At 40.9% G+C, this 18,084-nt stretch overlaps 1 protein-coding gene across 6 annotated transcripts in view; it reads right to left on the reverse strand.

The window, feature by feature from the left end:
- Positions 1-18,084, reverse strand: part of SFXN5 (sideroflexin 5) — a 534,682-nt gene that overhangs the window by 75,447 nt on the left and 441,151 nt on the right. Inside the window, exons 14-15 of one of the 6 annotated variants that reach the window (XM_033953617.1) lie at positions 14,965-15,006; positions 13,963-14,004 (exon numbers count right to left, since the gene is read on the reverse strand). The exons of the other annotated variants lie outside the window; for them this stretch is intronic. Of the exons in view, the coding sequence (XP_033809508.1) occupies positions 14,965-15,006 (42 nt within the window). The 3' untranslated portion in view covers positions 13,963-14,004. The remainder of the gene's footprint in view (positions 1-13,962; positions 14,005-14,964; positions 15,007-18,084) is intronic. 6 annotated transcript variants of the gene reach the window in all.

The raw sequence follows: 18,084 nt of genomic DNA on the forward strand, positions 1-18,084 counted from the left end.
ATTCACTACAAGAGGGAGCAGTCAACTCACACTGTGGACAAATTTAGCTACAATTTATAATGGGATAATGTTGTGGAACATGGTTTTTGCCTCACTGTTTTTCCTCACAATTAAATACAATTAACATTAGAAATTAGAAAATAAAAACAAAACCTTTACAGCTTGGAGCTGTTACTTAGCTAGCTTTGCTTTCAGACTTATACATGGGATGACTCATTTTGCATCATCTAGTTCAGAAAAGGAGTATCTAAGTTGAGATGCTCACAATTTGCATCATATTTTACAAAAGGCTTATGAATGCAGAGCATTTTGTAAAATACATATAAGGCTGTAGCAAAAATATGTGTTATTTTGCAGCATGTATAGCAGGAAAGCCATTTTACAAAATATTTAAGTTGAAAAATAGAGTGGCAGCATGCTGGGCTTTTAAGTGCCCATGCATTTACACATGCAAGTTAAAAACAAAATCAGGAGGAGTCGGATCCAAGATGGTGTTTGTGTCGGACATCTGGTGGTGAGCTGCATGTCAGCATCCTCCGATTTTCCCTCCTCCGACATTGGCAGCTGAATTTTCTTCCAGAGACACAGGGCTGGGTGAACCTTCGCTCCTGCTTGATCTCCGCTGCAGTTTTTGCGGCTTTCACCGCTTGGAAGATCTTTTTTTCTTGCCTAATGGGGAAGAGGAAGGAGCTCTGCGGCTGAATCCTCCAGCAGCCGCAAGCTCCGAGAATCTAATTCAGACAATGCTGGACGCAGGTTTCACGCATCATCAGAGAGGTACTCAGCTGGCTTCGGAAGGAACACCAGAGTCCTTGGTGAACCTTAGCATGGTCCGGGCTTCTCTTAGCCTGATCAAAATTCAGGCTCCTCTTCAGCCCGGGAGTGAAAACTTTGTGGAAGGAGAGGTACTCCTGCAGACCCAGGGAGAGGGACAGCCAATGAACCCCGGAGGAGCAGTGGGAGCCGAGCTGTTGGGAGGTGAGATTCCCACTGTAGCCAATTTGGTGCCATCCACAGAAGTTGGTAAGAACTTAATTTTTGCTCCTACTAACCAAAAGTTTGGAGAGTTAATTAAGCCTGTAACAATCAGCTTAGACACCCTGTGGGAAGCCATTGTAACAATGGACTCCAACCTTAAAAAGGTGGTCTCAGTGCTGCACTCAGATAGTAGAACTGTCAGTACTCAGGTAAAGGAACATGAACTTAAACTAAGAGAACAAGGTGAAAACATACAGCCACATGATGACCAGATCAACTCACTTAAACCACTAGAATTGGAGACTATTAAAGAGCGATCTTTTATTCACAGAAAATTAGAATTTATGGAAAATAAACAGAGGAGGAATAATTTGAGGTTCCTGAATTTTCCCAAGTCTCCGGTGATTTCTGGCCTGGAAATGGTCCAGAAATACTTAAAAGAAATTCTTTTAATTCCAGAAGAAAGCTTACTGCCTATTGTTAGAGTGCAATATATTACATTGGAGAAGAAACAAGAAAGCTCTAATCTACAGACCCGGTAGGACCAAAAGCAAGTGGATTAAACTTAACAAATTTCCTTGAAAGTTCCTTTGAAGTAATAACTGAAAGAACTACTCTTATTGTATCATTTGTGTGGAGTTTGACAGGGATTTGATTTTTCGAACATATTTTCGGCACATGAATAATACTTTTTTGGGTTCAACAATCTGCATATTTCCTGACATATTTCATGAGACACAGAAGAAAAGAAAATACTTTTTGGTTTATAGACCTAGAGTTATAGCTTTGGGTGGTTCCTTTGTTCTAAAATTTCCTGCTAAATGCTGTATCTCCTTAGAAGGAAAATCTTTTCTTTTTTTGAACCCAAACAGTTGTTACAATTTGTTGCAGCCAAGAAAGGGGGGGGGGGGGGGGAGTAACCATTGGTTCAATAATGGCTCCTACAGTTTAGCGAACCGGCCGCTGGAAGTAGTCTCTCTTACTTCCTGATAAATGATTTATTGTATTTCCTTGTTTAATTTACTTAGGTCTTGGATCATTGGGGACGAAATAATGAATATTATTTTCCTTATATTTCTTTGGCTGGGGGTTACCAGCCATTGCTTTTTGGTTGTTTTTTTTTTTTTTTCTTATATTCTAATCCTAATCCATATTCAAGTAGAGGTGCTTGTTTAAAATGTAAAATTTCAATAAATTATAAATATTTTTTTAAAAGTTAAAAACAAAAGACTGTGGATGTGGATGTTCTGAAAGATGATTTATTATTCGCTCTTCACAATAAAAATACAAATAAAAGCCTGAATTTGTAAGTTCCGTCCAGACAGCCTTGTTAAACTTTCGATTATATTTGCAGTACAACTAAGTCTAGGTCAGTCCACATCCCGCCCAAATTCCACCCTCAGCACTCCTCCTAAAATGCCCCTTTCAGCCCTGGGTATAAAGCAGCACTGAAAAGACCTAAGCTATTTTTAGGTACCTCTAAAACTCATTCCGATTATCGGCACTTTGATAACTTGTCTTGTAGAACATTCAAGTGCCAATTTAGGTGGGATTTTAGACATCTTTCTGTTTCGATTATGAGCCCTTAGGTGTTTAAATCCCCTTTTGGAGAGAAACTGCATATGTGGTTCAGATATATAGATGATGTTTTTACATTATGGTCTGGAACATTAAAATAATTTTTGTCGCTTTTCATATGAATCTATTGCAATTTTTGAGATAAGGATATTACAAACGTTATTTTTGAAACTACTGTACACAAGAAGGATACTGATAGAAACATGCTTTTTTAAGTAATAAAAGTTGTCATCCTAATCATTTATGTGAAAATTTACCATTTTCTCAATATTTAAGATTTAGAAGACTATGTAGCAAAGAGAGTGAATTTAAGAAACATTCATGAAGACTGACTGATGATTTAGTGGAACGGGGATACAATAAGAAATTGTTACAGAGCTTACCAACGTGCAAAATACAATCATAGAGAAAATCTGTTGAGGAACAAATATGAATTGAAAGATAGCACGGATACCAACATACAGACTTTTGTCATGCGTTATTCCAATGCCAGTCCTGTCTTGAACAGTATGATAGAAAAGAACTGGAAAATTGTTCAAACATACCCTACATTTGAGAAGAAGTATTTGAGAACAGTGTATAGCCAGGGACGCAATTTGAAGGACATTCTAAGTCCATCATGTTTACCCCAAACAGAAAGATCTATTGGTATCATGTGACATTGTAAATATGGATCCTGTAACTGTTGTGAGATAACAATGCAAGTGAAAGAGTTCATCAACCCTTTGGATGGCAGGACTTATAAACTGAAACATTTTAGCAATTGGAATACCAGCTTTACATTATATGTAGTGTTATGACCATGCCAGAAAGTTTATGTGAGCAAAATGAAAAGAAGTTTAAAAATAAGAATGAACGAACACAAGTCAAGTTTAAAATGTAAAAAAATTGAGGATCCAACACTGTCTTAAACATAATCATATCTTTACTGATTTATGTTGTTTAATTATAAACATACAGAAGTTGAGCAACTGAGGGGGTGATCGGGAAAAGCTATTAATTTAAAGAGAACAAAGATGGATTAATAGATTGCGATTCTTAGAACCAGCAGGTTTGAACAATAGTATAGAATGGAAAGTTTTTTATATTTGAAAAGAATGGATGTTACAATTTGAAACAATGTTGCTGTTTCACCGGTCTGTGGAAGTCAGTATAAGACCACAGTGTAAAAACAAAAGGACGTCAGTGATAATTTAAGATTGAATAAAGTTTCTTATTAAAAAAATGGTAGAAAAGTAATGTCACGGTAGATCACCTCCGGTTGGAGGTGAAAGCGTCATGATTAGAACAGTTATGGTTATAGTTTAAAATCTTCAAATAAGTAAGACAGAATATCCTGCACTTTTGACTGACCCGGAAGTGAGGGGAAAGCTTCTGAGTCAGCCCCAAGCCACATGCAGGAACCAGTGACTGCAGCTTTGTGAAGTGTGACTGGGAGGAGAGAGCTGGCCAAAGGAGGTAAACACCCGCGAGAGGCACAAATTTGGTACGCTGAATGGAGGGAAAGACAACAAGGAGAGCGTTGGGACACCGAAGGGAGGAGGGTCGCGTTTTGACAGGAAGGGAGGAAGAAGGGGCACATTGGCACACGAAGAGAGAGGCAGGGTCGTGTTGAGACACAGAAGGAAGGGAGAAAGCGCAAACTTCGAACAAAGGAGGGAAGGAAGGAGGGAGGGAGCATGAACTTGGGACACAGGAGGGAGAGAGGGGAACATGAACTTGGGACACAGGATGGAAGAATGGAGGGAGTGAAGGAAAGAGATGCTAAGGTAGGGGAATAGAAAGGGAGAATTGTTGGGCACGGGCATGGGAGAGATGGAGCACATGGGGAAATGAATAAAGTAGTATATTGTGCATAGGGAGGGAGAAAGAAATATTGGATGTGTGGTGGGAGAGGCATGAGGGAAGAGAGAGATGAGAAGGAGAAATGCTGGATGTGGTGGTCGAGAGGGAACAGTGGGAGGAATGAAGAGCAAAAGTAAATGTAAACCTATCTTTTCTTTCTATCTAAACTACAGTACTTTATTTTGAGGACTGTTTCTTTAATGTTTAATGTTCTTTAATGCTTTTATAGACTGTGTACTGTACAAGATATGAGTTACATACAAATTCAACTTAATAACGTTAACCCAGGGACTGCCTGTACTTCATGTCTGAGTGCAGTATTGTGCAGCATATGTTCCAACCAACCTCTCCCCCCTAAAAAAACCAAAAAAAACACCCAGTCATACAATGCCCACCCCCCTCTGTTCAGACAGTAATCGTTAATTACCTTCTGCTCTGACATTTCTTCCAACTCCACCCATGCATGGTATACACAGGGGTGTACATGCACCACAGTCCTCCATGGTTGCAGTACCTCCTGCTGTATTTCCCTCCTTCCACCGTTATCACCATCATCATCTTCAGGTTTCATTGTATATCTTCTCATCAGGACAACATGGAGAGTGCGAAGATAAGAACCACCATCCACAATGCCATCCGCTATTGTAATACAAAACACGGGCAGCTCACAAACGCTTCTAATCCACGAGCGTTTGAATTTTATACCATGGCACAAATCCCGGCATGCTTTGTGAGGTTCCCCTACTGTAAAGCATCAATGATGCCATATAGCTGTGCCCATGGATGGTTTGGGTAGATATCGGGGGCAGTGTGTCAATCTTAGGCATGCCAGAGCTATTGGATGAAGGGGAAGGGAGGGGAAATGCAACGTCGGCTTTCAACAAGCGTGCAAAAAACATGCCTTTTCTCCCCCCCAAACTACTATAATTCATGTAAATCTTGTCATTTGTTTTTAATGTCAAATTTTATCAAGAACCACAGCTAGAAACACATAAGACACACCTTTAATACATGCGCTTAAGAAGCGTGCTTTTGCCCACCTCCTTCAAATGAAAAGACTATAATTTATGTGAATCATGGTAATATTTTTTTTCATGAGCCACAGTCAAAACACACGCCAGAGATGTGCTTGTCACAGTACTGGCACCCCCTGACCAGTTGCTGATTTTTGGTTGCCAAAAGCCAACACCATGCTTGGAGAAGCACTGGGTGATGATAAAGAATAGTCTGGGGTGCTCGTTTAAATATCGATGAGTCCATCTGCATGGCAGTATTGGAGACTGCTAGGAAGCTCAGAAAAGACCACAGCAAGCCGTTTTGAGAATCTGCCGCTAAAATACACACATGCTAAACCGTCTGGAACTGGTTTAGCAACCACATTAAAAGCAACCTTAAGTTTTGAGAATCTGGGTCTCAGTGCTCAAGAAGGGAATTGGAGGGGGCTGAAGAGGTGGCATGGGACCACTGAGGGGATGAAAGACAACTCCTATTCTCCTTCAATTACAAAAGATATTCGTTTGTTGGTTTTGTTTTTATATTTAGCTCATGCCTTTCCAGTAGTAGTTCAAAATCGGTTACATTCAGATACATTAGGTATTTTCTTGCCCCCAGATGGCATACAATCTAAATCTGTACCTGAGGTAATGAAGGGTTAAGTGATTTACCCAAAGCCACCAGAAATACCAGAGGGATTCAAACCCTAGTCCTGCTGGATCAAGCCTGCAGCTCTAATCACTAGGCTACTGCTCCCCTCCCAATTCCACCCCTTATGAAATGAGATTATCTGAATTGATCCCACAGCTAATGAAATTAAATTAATCTATTACAGTGTTCTGCTGCCACTGCCTCATATTTTTTATGTGACACAGATTATTTTCCACCAGGCATTAAAATTCATTTGAGAGCAGTCTTTCCAATTAGATATCATACGTTTCATCTTGAGAGAAATTAGCATGTTAAATAACTTTCTTTTATGCATAGCTGATTTTAGAGCACCCGACTTCAAAATAAGACATGAAAAAGTCAGATCCTTTTTTCTCTCTAAAATCTAATACATCTTTCCCAACCTTTAACTCAAAACTCTGTTATACTGGTACTAAAAATATGTAAGAGGGTAGGTACCATGACTCATCACACAGACCTAACATTTATATCAAGCAGCAGCAATAAACTTAGCGAGTCCACCAGGCTTCTAATTGCTATGCGGGCAACAAAAAAACATGGGGGTAATTCTATAAAGTGGCATCTCAAAGCAGCACCAATTCTGTAACTGAATCAGGGTATCATGATTCTGTTATAGAATACTAGCACACACCCACTGAAAAGAAAGGCACAAATTAATGAGAGAAAGCCAACATGGATTTAGTCATGGGAAATCTTGCCTTACCAATCTACTGCATTTCTTTGAAGGGGTGAATGAACATGTGGATAAAACTGAGATTTATAAAATAATGAGTGGAGTGGAAAGGGTAGACATGAATCACTTGTTTACTCTTTCCAAAAATACTAGGACTAGGGGGTATGACATGAAGCTACTAAGTAGTCGATTTAAAACAAACCAGAGAAAATATTTCTTCACACTTTGTGTAATTAAACTCTGGCATTCAGTGCCAGAGAATGTGGTGAAATCAGTTAGCTTAGCACGGTTTCAAAAAGGTTTGGATAATTTTCTAAAAGAGAAGTCCATAGGCCAGTATTGAGATGGCTTAGGGAAATTCACTGCTTATTCCTAGGATGAGCAACATAAAATCTGGTCACTTCTTGGGATATAGTTAGGTACTTGGGACCTGGGTTGGCCACTGTTGGAAACAGGATACTGGGCTTGATGGACCTTTGGTCTGTACCAGTATGGCAATACTTATGTTCTTAAATATTTTTGCCAAATCAATGGTAGGTAAGTGGACATGCCTCAATGCGTCACTCCACATGAACATATGATAGTAGTTTATAAGATGAATACATTGATAGTAGACAGGCCCATGACTCACCCATGTCCTCCTTATCTATATAAGCAGTCCCTAGGTTAAGAATGAGTTATGTTTTTCAAGCTGTTCTAAAGTCGGATTTGCTTGTAACTCAGAACTTGTAGATTTTAAGATTCTTGCGGCTTACCTCTGCTCCCAGCTGACTAAAGGGCCAACTGTCCCTAACCAGTGTTCCCTCTAAGGTACAGCATGCACAACCACACACTGTTCTGAATGTGGCCATGCATCATTCCTGAATCTGCTACAGGAGAAGTGTAGGAGTCTATGCCACTGAAAATACTGCTCAGTGAAATCAAATGCGTTCTTAAGTTCAAATCGTACTTAAGTCAGGTGTCTGTAACTTGGGGACTGCCTGTACACTAGAGAATGACACATGGAAAAAATATGTCCACGTTCCCACGAGCTCAACCTTGTCCCCGTCCCCATGAGCTCAGTCCCTGTCCCCATGAGCTTGGTACCTGTCTCCGCAAACCATCTGATCCTATCCGCACGAGCCTCAAATAGTTTTATACTGAACTTATTTTATTAAAGTATAAAAAGAAACAATATTCTGTACATTTGTCATTTTATAAATCAAAGTTCTGGCTGCCGAACTAAAGGAAGAGATCTTTAGCTGGCAGGGCTTTGTTTACAAATGTTTATCAACACAACTAATATACTACTTTATCCTAAAGCAAAAAAAAAAAAAGAAAAGAAATATAATTTTTTTTTCTACCTTTGTTGTCTGGTTTCTGCTTTCCTCATCTTCTCGTCATTCTCTTCCTTCCATCCACTGTCTGCTTTCTCTCTGCCTCTTCCATATGATATCTGCTATGCTACCGTGCCTCTCCCTTCCATCTCTCCTTCCATCCCCCCTCCCCACACCATTGGTCTGGCACCCATCTTCTTCCCTCCACTCCCCCATAGTCTGGCATCTCTGTCTTCTTCCATTCCCTCCCCCAGGTGGTTTTTAGCATCTTTCTCCTTTCCCCTCACCTTCACTGACAATTTTTATTTTTTTATCTCCAAGCTGCCCAAGCCTTTCATCAAGTCGAATGAGGCTGCCCTAAACTTCTCCTCTGATACAACTTCCTGTTTCCGGTTGTGCCAGAGGAGAAGTTTTAAGCAGCCGTGCGCAACTTGTTTAAAGGCTCTGGTAGAAGGTGATTCAAGATGGCGATTGAGGCAGACGTGTGAAGTGTAGCTCCACGTTTCACTGTCCGAGTCCTTTACCTTTTGCGGTCGTGTGCTGCCTGATGGTGAATCTTTTTTTCCAGCTAGCTGGGCTGTGCGCTGCGGTGTTGAGCCCAGCTGGTATTTGACCGAATTCCCCCTTGCTGAAACACGATGGGGAAAAGGAAAAGTGCTTCGCAACCCGGACCTCCAGTGGTCAGCAGCTCCGGATGGTTGATCCAGTCAACGTTGGACACTGAAATTACGTGTCAATTGCAAGGGATGCCCCAGACCTCAGGAGGAGTGCCGATTCAATTGGAAAACCTCAGTGTGAATCAGGATTCTCCGAGTCCGATCCTTGCAAGCCTTCTCCCCAACCTGAAGGGAATATTGCGGCAGTGGAAGATGCAGCCCAGCTGTCCAACAAACCTGGACAACTGGCAAGCCCCGGAGGAGAGGTGGAAAGAAGGGCTCTTGGGAGACAGGCTTCCACTGAAGACAGTATATCATTGATGTCTACCACAGCTCAAAATGGTGAGAATACCTCTTTTCTAAATGTTCGGTTTGGGGAACTAAGCCTGCCAAAGCCAATTTAGACGACCTATGGAAGGCAATAGTTACCATGGACTCTAACCTCAAGAAGGCAGTAACTTTGGTACATGCCGAATGTGCTACTATTAGCTCCCAGGTCAATAGGCATGAGACTATTCTAAAAGAGCAAAGTGAGACCATTAAGCAACACCAAGAACAGATTAACCAAATAAAAAGAAAGATTAAAAAAAACAAAAACCAAACATTGGAATTTATAGAAAAAAAGCAAAGGAGGAACAATCTGAGATTATTAAATTTCCCCAAATCACCTGTAATTGCTCCATTAGCAATGATGTGGAAATATTTAAAGGAGATTTTAATCCCAGAAGAAAGTTTGCCTCCAATAATCAGAGCCCAATATTTATCTCTGAGTGGGAAAAAACAGTTGGAGCTCTTTTTACTAAGCTGCTGTAGCGATTTTAGTGCGCGCTAGATGCTAACGCCTCCATTGATCTGGTGTTAGTTTTTCCGCATAGCGCGGGGGTTAGTGTGCACTAATCTGCAGCGCATGCTAAAAACGCTACCGCAGCTTAGTAAAAGGAGCCCCTGATCTCTACTCTTGGTTGAGACATGGAACAACAACAGAAGAGTGATTTAAATCTGACAAATTTTTTAGAGGACTCACTTGAAATAATAACTGAAAGAACTACTCTTATTGTGACTTTTGCCCTAGAGTTTGATAGGGATTTAGTTCTATGAACATATTTTAGGCACTTAAATGATAAGTTTTGCGGTTCAACTATATGAGTTTTTCCTGATTTGTCTAAAGAAACACAAAAAAGAAGAAAAGATTTTCTTAGTTATAGACCTAGGGCTTTGACCCTAGAAGCTCAGTTTTTTATAAAATTTCCTGCAAAATGTTCTATTTCATTAGAGGGAAAGAATTATCTATTTTTTGAGCCGAAACAATTATCTGAGTTTATTAAAGCCAGAGAAGGAGGGAGTTACTATTGGTTCAATTGTACCAGCCACAGTTTAGCGAACCAGCTGTCTGGGAGTCAACTATGTCCCTAATTCTGTCTAGATAGTATATTTATTTCTGTTTTCTTTTTTTTCCTTCTTCTTGGATCCAATTTGTGGACTAAATAATCATTTTATTAATTCTTAATTTGATGTTAAATCAATCATATTTTGCTTCATGATGATTATTTCCAAATCTTTTTGCAAGTATGTTTGCTAGTAATAGCCAATCTGTGGATCAAATCAGGTAAGATTCCGGAAGACTGGAAGGTGGCGAATGTTATGCCGATCTTCAAGAAAGGTTCGAGGGGAGATCCGGGAAACTACAGATCTGTGAGTCTGACCTCGGTACCGGGAAAGATGGTAGAGTCACTGATAAAGGACAGCATCATTGATCACCTTGATGGACACGGGCTGATGAGGACCAGTCAGCACGGTTTTAGCAAAGGCAGATCGTGTTTGACAAACTTGCTGCACTTCTTTGACAAGGGCGATCCAGATAGACAAGGGCGATCCAGTCGACATTGTATATCTGGATTTTCAGAAGGCGCTCAACAAGGTTCCGCATGAACGACTACTTTGGAAAATTGCAAGCCATAGAATCGAGGGTGAAATACGTGGATTAAAAGCTGACTGGAGCATAGGAAACAGTGAGTGGGGGTAAATGGACAATACTCAGACTGGAAGACTGTCACCAGTGGGGTGCAACAGGACATGGTGCTTGGACCTGTGCTCTTTAACATCTTTATAAACGATCTGGACATAGATATGACGAGCGAAGTGATTAAATTTGCGGACGATACGAAGTTATTCAGAGTAGTGAAGATGCAGGGGGATTGCAAAGATCTGCAACATGACATAATCAGGCTCGAGGAATGGACATCAACATGACAGATGAAGTTCAATGTGGATAAGTGTAAAGTGATGCATGCACGAATACAGGATGTCAGGGGCAGTACTTGGAAAGACCTCCCAGGAAAGGGACTTGGGAGTTCTGATCGACAAGTTGATGAAGCCGTTTACGCAATGTGCGGCGGCAGCAAAAAAGGCAAGCAGAATGCTAGGAATGAAAAAGAAGGGGATCACGAACAGATCAGAGAAGGTTATCATGCCGCTGTACCGGGCCATGATGCATCTTCACCTGGAGTACTGTGTCCAGCACTGGTCGCTGTACATGAAGAAGGACACGGTACTACTCGAAAGGGTCCAGACTAAGATGATTAAAGGGTTGGAGGAGCTGCCGTACAGCGTAAGATTAGAGAAACTGGGCCTCCTCTCCTTCGAACAGAAGAGATTGAGAGGGGACATGATCGAAACATTCAAGGTACTGAAGGGGATAGACTTAGTAGATAAGGACAGGTTGTTCACCCTCTCCAAGGTAGGGAGAACGAGAAAGCACTCTCTAAAGTTGAAAGGGGATAGATTCCGTACAAACGTAAGGAAGTTCTTCTTCACCCAGAGAGTGGTAGAAAGCTGGAACGCTCTTCTGGAGGCTGTTATAGGGGAAAACACCCTCCAGGGATTCAAGACAAAGTTAGACAAGTTCCTGCTGAACAAGAACGTGCACTGTTAGGGCTAGTCTCGGTTAGGGTGCTGGTCTTTGACCAGAGGGCCGCCGCATGAGTGGACTGCTGGGCATGATGGACCACTGGTCTGACCCAGCAGCGGCAATTCTTATGTTCTAGTTGTTATAATTAAAAATTTTGAGGAAAAAAAAAGGCTCGGACAGCGCCTCGGAGACATGAAAAATGAAACTTGCCAGCAAAGGTGAGGGAAAGGGAGGGAGGGAGAGGCCCAGATGGCGGCAATCAGGAGGAAGGGGGCTGCTGGACTGCGTGATCAGTGACCACGCGCATTCCTTCACTTAACTGCAGAGACAAGGCCATTCCTGTTTCAAGGGGCGGTGAATGGCCTTGTCCCCGTACCCACGGTGACCCTTATTTTTTCTTCCCATTTTGGCGGTTTACCCTCAGCTAGCCACCATGTCATTCTCTACTTTACACTCCCATTGCAGATAAGGCACTTAAGTGTTACTTTACCAAATAGCTTCTGGTGCATTAGTACACATAACTGCCAATATAGGTGCCTCCCCTGGATTGGTAGCATGGAATGTTGCTACTCCTTGGGTTTTGGCCAGCTACTAGGGACCTGGATTGGCCCCCGTGAGAACGGGCTACTGGGCTTGATGGACCTTTGGTCTTACCCAGTAAGGCTATTCTTATGTTCATGTGCTACAAGGCACACATACTTGCTGTTTGACATTTTTAGAACTGCCTTTTAAGTTTGTGTCACAGATGCAGACAATGATACATGAACACTTTTTTCCCTAGAAATAAGTCAATTCCCATATACCCTTTAATCCAGGGAAACTGGAATACTTATGATCTTTCAAAAATACATAGAAAATGAATGCAGACTGAGTAATAGCTAACAATTGCTCACACAAGATGGTTTAGCCTGAAGAAATTTTATATCTATTTTAGAAAGCATACAGTGTTGTAATTGCAAGTATCGATATCTCTGCCTATCCAATATTCCATAACTAGGTTGTAGGACCATCCCACCCCAGTAACATGTCCTTTGCAATATGCCCCCTAGAGCTCCCATCCCACCCACTGTATCACAGCCAAGCAGGAAAGTCAAAGGACTGGACTCAATTTTGGAGCCACTGCCTCCTTTGTGCTCTGTGCAACTGCATTGCCCACTCATAGCTCGTTACGGCCCTGTTAGATTGCATGTCTTGGAAAGTCAGGAATGACCCACTGCCCAAACATTACACTATCAGTAAAGTCATTTTATCACCTGATTCTGGATGCACAGGTTTGGAGCTTACGCGATTACAAATCCTGCAAAATACTACCGTCCGGTTTTTGTGCAATGTCACCTGGTTTGATCATTGCTCTCGTTGGTTGAAATCTCTTTACTGGTTACCAGTCAGTCAATATATACAGTTTAAAGTTCTCTGTTTAGTGTATAAATTGTTATATACTGGTATTCCATTATTTCTTTCTAATTTGATTCTCCCTTATTCTCCCCTATAGAAGAAGCCTTCATTCCCTAGATGTCTATTGTTTAGTATTCCCTTCCCCCCTCTCATATCCATTATGAGTCCACTAGACATTTTCTGGCCAATATTCAGGCCACAGGAGATAGCCAGTTGTCTCCTGTGGTCAGCAATGAAAATGGAAATTCAATGCTTGTGCTATATTTTAGTAGTAGCCGTCCTCTGGACTGACTCCATCCTGTTTATATCTTTTTGAAGGTACGGTCTCCAGAATTGTATACAATATTCTAAATAGGGTCTTACCATAGTCTTATACAAGGGCATCAATTCCTCCTTTTTTCTACTGGCCTTGCCTCTCCCTAGGTACCATGTTGGCTATTTTTTCATCCATTTGTATCTTTGCTTTCTTGCCTATTGTACCAGCTTCTCTTAAGTGTTCCACAAATTTTTGCCTCATTTCCTTCCCTGTCCCCACCCTCTGCATTTTGTAGTAGGAAGGGATGGGGGCAGAGAGAAGGGATTGCTGGGTAAAGAGATGGAAGACAGAGAGGAGAAAAGGAGAATGGGTAAAATCTGGAGTTGATGTATTCCATCTTAAAAGATTTGCAGGATCTGGCTTCTACTCATCCTAGTAGGGTTAGATGTTGCTACTAGGCCTGGAGCTTTCATGCAATCTGGATGATATGTCTACTACCCATCTTAGAGGAGGTAATCCTCTGGATTCAAAGCATTCCAAATTAAAGGAGGTACCTTAAGATGGATAAAAGCCAGATCTTCCAGATATTATGTGGAATGCATTATGCAGCAGTTCCACATCTTACTTGTTTTTGCAGAGCATTTGATAAAGGTTAAAAGACCTCTTCAACTTACACGTCCCTCTTTCTGCCTCCCATCTTGGAGAATCTCCAACCTCTAGAAACAGATGAGAACAGGGTAAGGCAGGGTACATGGAGAGGAAAGTTCAGGGTGAAAGGGTGGAATAGAAGGGCGGGGGGGAGGGGGTGCACAAGAACAGGCAAAACTTTTATGGTCCTTATCTACCACCATTTCTAATATCCTTCATTGCTTGGCTTATGGCAGTTTTCTGTTTTCTATCACTCCCAACCCCTTTACTTCCTGTTAGTATTTCAGAGGAGGAATCTACCCCCTATTCCTGGTATGTGTACGTGTGTGTTGAGGGGGGTGGGATACAGCACCAAGAGCACCATCTCACCCCTCATCTCAAGCAGCAGGTTATCTTGAGCCTCACCTATTCCTTCCATATTTGGAGCCTCAGAAAGCTGGACGCAGGGCCCCTACCCCATCCCCACCTTGTTCTATCTCCTACTCCACCCAGTTCTTCCTCAAGTCTCACCCCCAGCCTCACCCCCTCAAAGCCTTGTTTTCTTCCCCGACAAGCTTTGATCGTGTCTGGAGGGCTTCGACCATGTGTGGATATATGTGACATCATCTGCGCATGCTCAGAGGCCCTCCAGATGTGGCTGGAGCTCATCGAGGCTTTCCAAAACCTGGACAAACTGCTGGGTTTTGCAAAGTCCATCCGGGAACCCAGACATGTCCTCTACAAAGAGGACATGTCTGGGTTTTCCCAGATGTCTGGTAACCCGTATCGGGTTACCCCATTGTAAATCAAGTAAAGTGGGATGGAACAATGCTCCTAAAAGGAGATTTTCAGCCAGTTTGAAGCACCAAACATTCACATCATTATCTTTTTCATAGTTTTACAATTTCTGTTGGAGAAAATGAGAACAAAAATAACTGAAAAATCTGGACAATTAAGTATCTACAAATTAGGTTAATATCATCATGGTAAACTCCATTAAAATAATCACTATTCTTGCTTTATTCTTCCTTATGCATAAAGACACCTACTTAGGCATGATTATGTTCTTGTGTGATGGTTGAAACCTGTATCTGTAAGACAGCATAAAATGTAATTAAAGCTCAACTTTGTCTTGTTATTTATTACAGAATGATAACTAGAAGCCACTTTATTTCTACAAGTGTTGGTATATTACAGATTTAAAGAAGAATGTAAAATAACACAAAGAGAGAAACGAAAACCTGAAAGGCAACTTTCACACAACTTTCTGTGCTAATGTGTCTCATTACTGCATTCTATCCTTGATTTACAAAAAGTCTCACATTTCTCTGTTTGCTTTCATCGGAGAAAGGTAGAATCTCTTCAGCAAATTAAGTCACCACATTCCCGATAATCACAGAGTTTTATTCTTGGCATATGTTTTGCAAAGTTTGTGGGAGAGGCTTTCATACCCAGCTGGCCTCTCCTTCCTAAACTTGGCTGGGTCACAGATGCTTGTTTTGGCCCATTCTACTGGGGCCTCCTGCAGAGATCTAAAGAGGGGGTACGGGGGTGGAAAGAATACAACTTCATTAGTATGACTATCTCCACCTCCGCCTAGCACCCTGCCTGATTTTAAAAGGTCAAGAACATGGCCTCACTTGACGGCTGCAGCCCAGCATTTCTGTTGTTTGTTAATCCTTTAAAGCAAATCCAGCTCTGAGTTGGAGAAGTGATGCCACATCCCTGTCACCATAAAGCACAGAAGCTCAGTGAGGACAGACGTTTCGACATTCCCGGCTGGGAATCGTGCCCTCAACACCCACATTGAAGGCACATGCACTACACGGTCTCTTGGCTGGTTACCCCATGCCCATCTGTTTGGAGGGCATGGTGCCTACACACAAGTTGGACATTCAAGTTCTCAAATCTCTCCATTGCATTATTAGTTTTGTGCACGACCCAGTAAATATTAAGGATTTTGCATAATTTAATGGTAAAACAAGTGTTCAGCTAAATAAAATACTGTATCACATTTGGTTCTTGGCATTTATTGGAATCATTAAAGGTTATAAGCTCAGAAGAAGGCAGAGTTTGGCAGTAATTTTTTTTTTCCTTTTTAAACCCATAGTCAAGAAATTATCAAGTTTTGATTTGTATTTTGTTTCTCAATAATGTTAAATGCAGGTCACGAGACCCTCACAACTAATAAGAGCAGTCACAAAATATATTCAAATTATTGAGTTTTCACAAAATAGATTGTTTTAATTTTAAAACTTCTCAACATTTCTGTGTTGGTCTCATCTAAACTAAAGGACCAATGAGCTAAGATTCACTAACATTGGCCATTATCATGTATAAACATGGATATTTTATGTGCATAGTAACAGCCAATGCTAATGTGATGCAAATGAGGCATGTATTACCACAGATGGAATAGTAGCTATGTTAAGGCAGATAGCAAATCCAAAACTGAACTAAATGTCTTTTAGGTCCAAATACAATTTTGGCATTAATGTAAATGTGTTACATTTTGTTGTATTCATAGGTAATATCCCATTAGCATAGATTTTGTAGTTAACAGAAATCCAATAAAATTTACACATATGAATAGTGCTATTAACATATATTATCTGCCTGAGATGGATCAAAAAGTGCATAAGATCGCCAGAAGAACAACATATGAAAGAATATCTGATGAAGTTGAAAGAAGCAGGGAAAGAAATCAGGATGGCAAAACTGCAGTTTCAAGAAAAGAAGCTAATTAGGTAAAATGAGGATGAAATTAATATTAAAATTGCTTAAATTAAGTAAGATTGCATATTTCTATGATATTTAGGTTAGATTTTTACTGCAATCAGATATTATATTGCCAAACTTATAGACCTGTTAAAAGAAACATCGAAACATGAAGGCGGATGAAGGCCAAATGGCCCATCCAATCTGCCCATTCAAAGCATCCGCTATCTCCTCCTTTCCCTAAGAAATCCGACATGCCTATCAAATTCTTTCTTTAATTCAGACACAGCATTTGTCTCCACTACCTCTACCAGGAGACTATTTCATACATCTGCCACCCTTTCTAGAAAAAAGTATTTCCTTAGATTACTCCTGAGCCTATCACCTCTGAACTTCATCCTATGCTCTCTTATTCCAGTGCTTCCTTTTAAATGAAAGAAACTTGCCTCATGCACATTTATGTCACATAGGTATTTAAATGTCTCTCAAGAACAAAAACAAAAATAACAAATAATTCAAAAATCTAAGGAAAAAATGTTATTCGCCAAGTGGTGGAAGCACCCACTGAAAGCCATTTACTCAAAAGTGGAGAAAAAGCCTCATCCATCAATAATATGCAAATGGCAACACAATGAGTTTTTAAGCCGTTCTTATTCTGTATCATGGGCAAAAAACTCCACTATTCACAAAATGTCATTTTCAAAAACAGGAATACATCCCACCACTGTGTACAGGGAAAAGAAATAGAACAAGAGACCAAAAAAATGTACTTATCTTCACTGATGACCCTTAACTCTGTCCAATATCATGATGTTCTGGTTAATACACCTACAGCAGTAGAGTGAAGATAAGTAGCTGTATTTCCAACAAGGCTCTTGTTTCGCTAACCAGTGGCTGCATCAGGGAAATTCCACGACAAGCTCTCGTTCTTTCCAGCTCCATCCACATATTGGCATCAAAATGGCTCCTGGATTTAAGACTCTGTGTTCCATGATGTCACTTCCGCCAGAAACCATGCAAAACAAAACACACACAAAAAAACCCCAAATCAATAAAACGTACACCATTCTACTTTCTGATTAAGACCCTTAGGCCAAATAGTTTCCAAAAATAAGATCGATCTCTGTTCACTCTGGTACTGTTTAGTCTTCACACCACCCCTCCGTGACGTCACTGGTATATGATCCAATACAAAACATGTAAACTCCTCAAAAGAATGTTGTTTTTCCACACAGTGATGAGTTAATACATCCACTTGTTGTTTATGGGCTATATTAGAGCGATGTTCAAATAACCTAGTCTTCAGACTCCACGCTGTGTGGCCAATGTAACCCAAGTCACACAGGCACACAATAGCGTATGCCACACCAATCGTTTCACATGTGGCACTACATGTCATCTTACAGGTTCTCCTTCCAGGAATACAAACTTGATCTTCACAAATTAGAGAG

Source organism: Geotrypetes seraphini, chromosome 1 (genome assembly GCF_902459505.1).
Source record: "Geotrypetes seraphini chromosome 1, aGeoSer1.1, whole genome shotgun sequence".
NCBI classification, from domain to species: domain Eukaryota; kingdom Metazoa; phylum Chordata; class Amphibia; order Gymnophiona; family Dermophiidae; genus Geotrypetes; species Geotrypetes seraphini.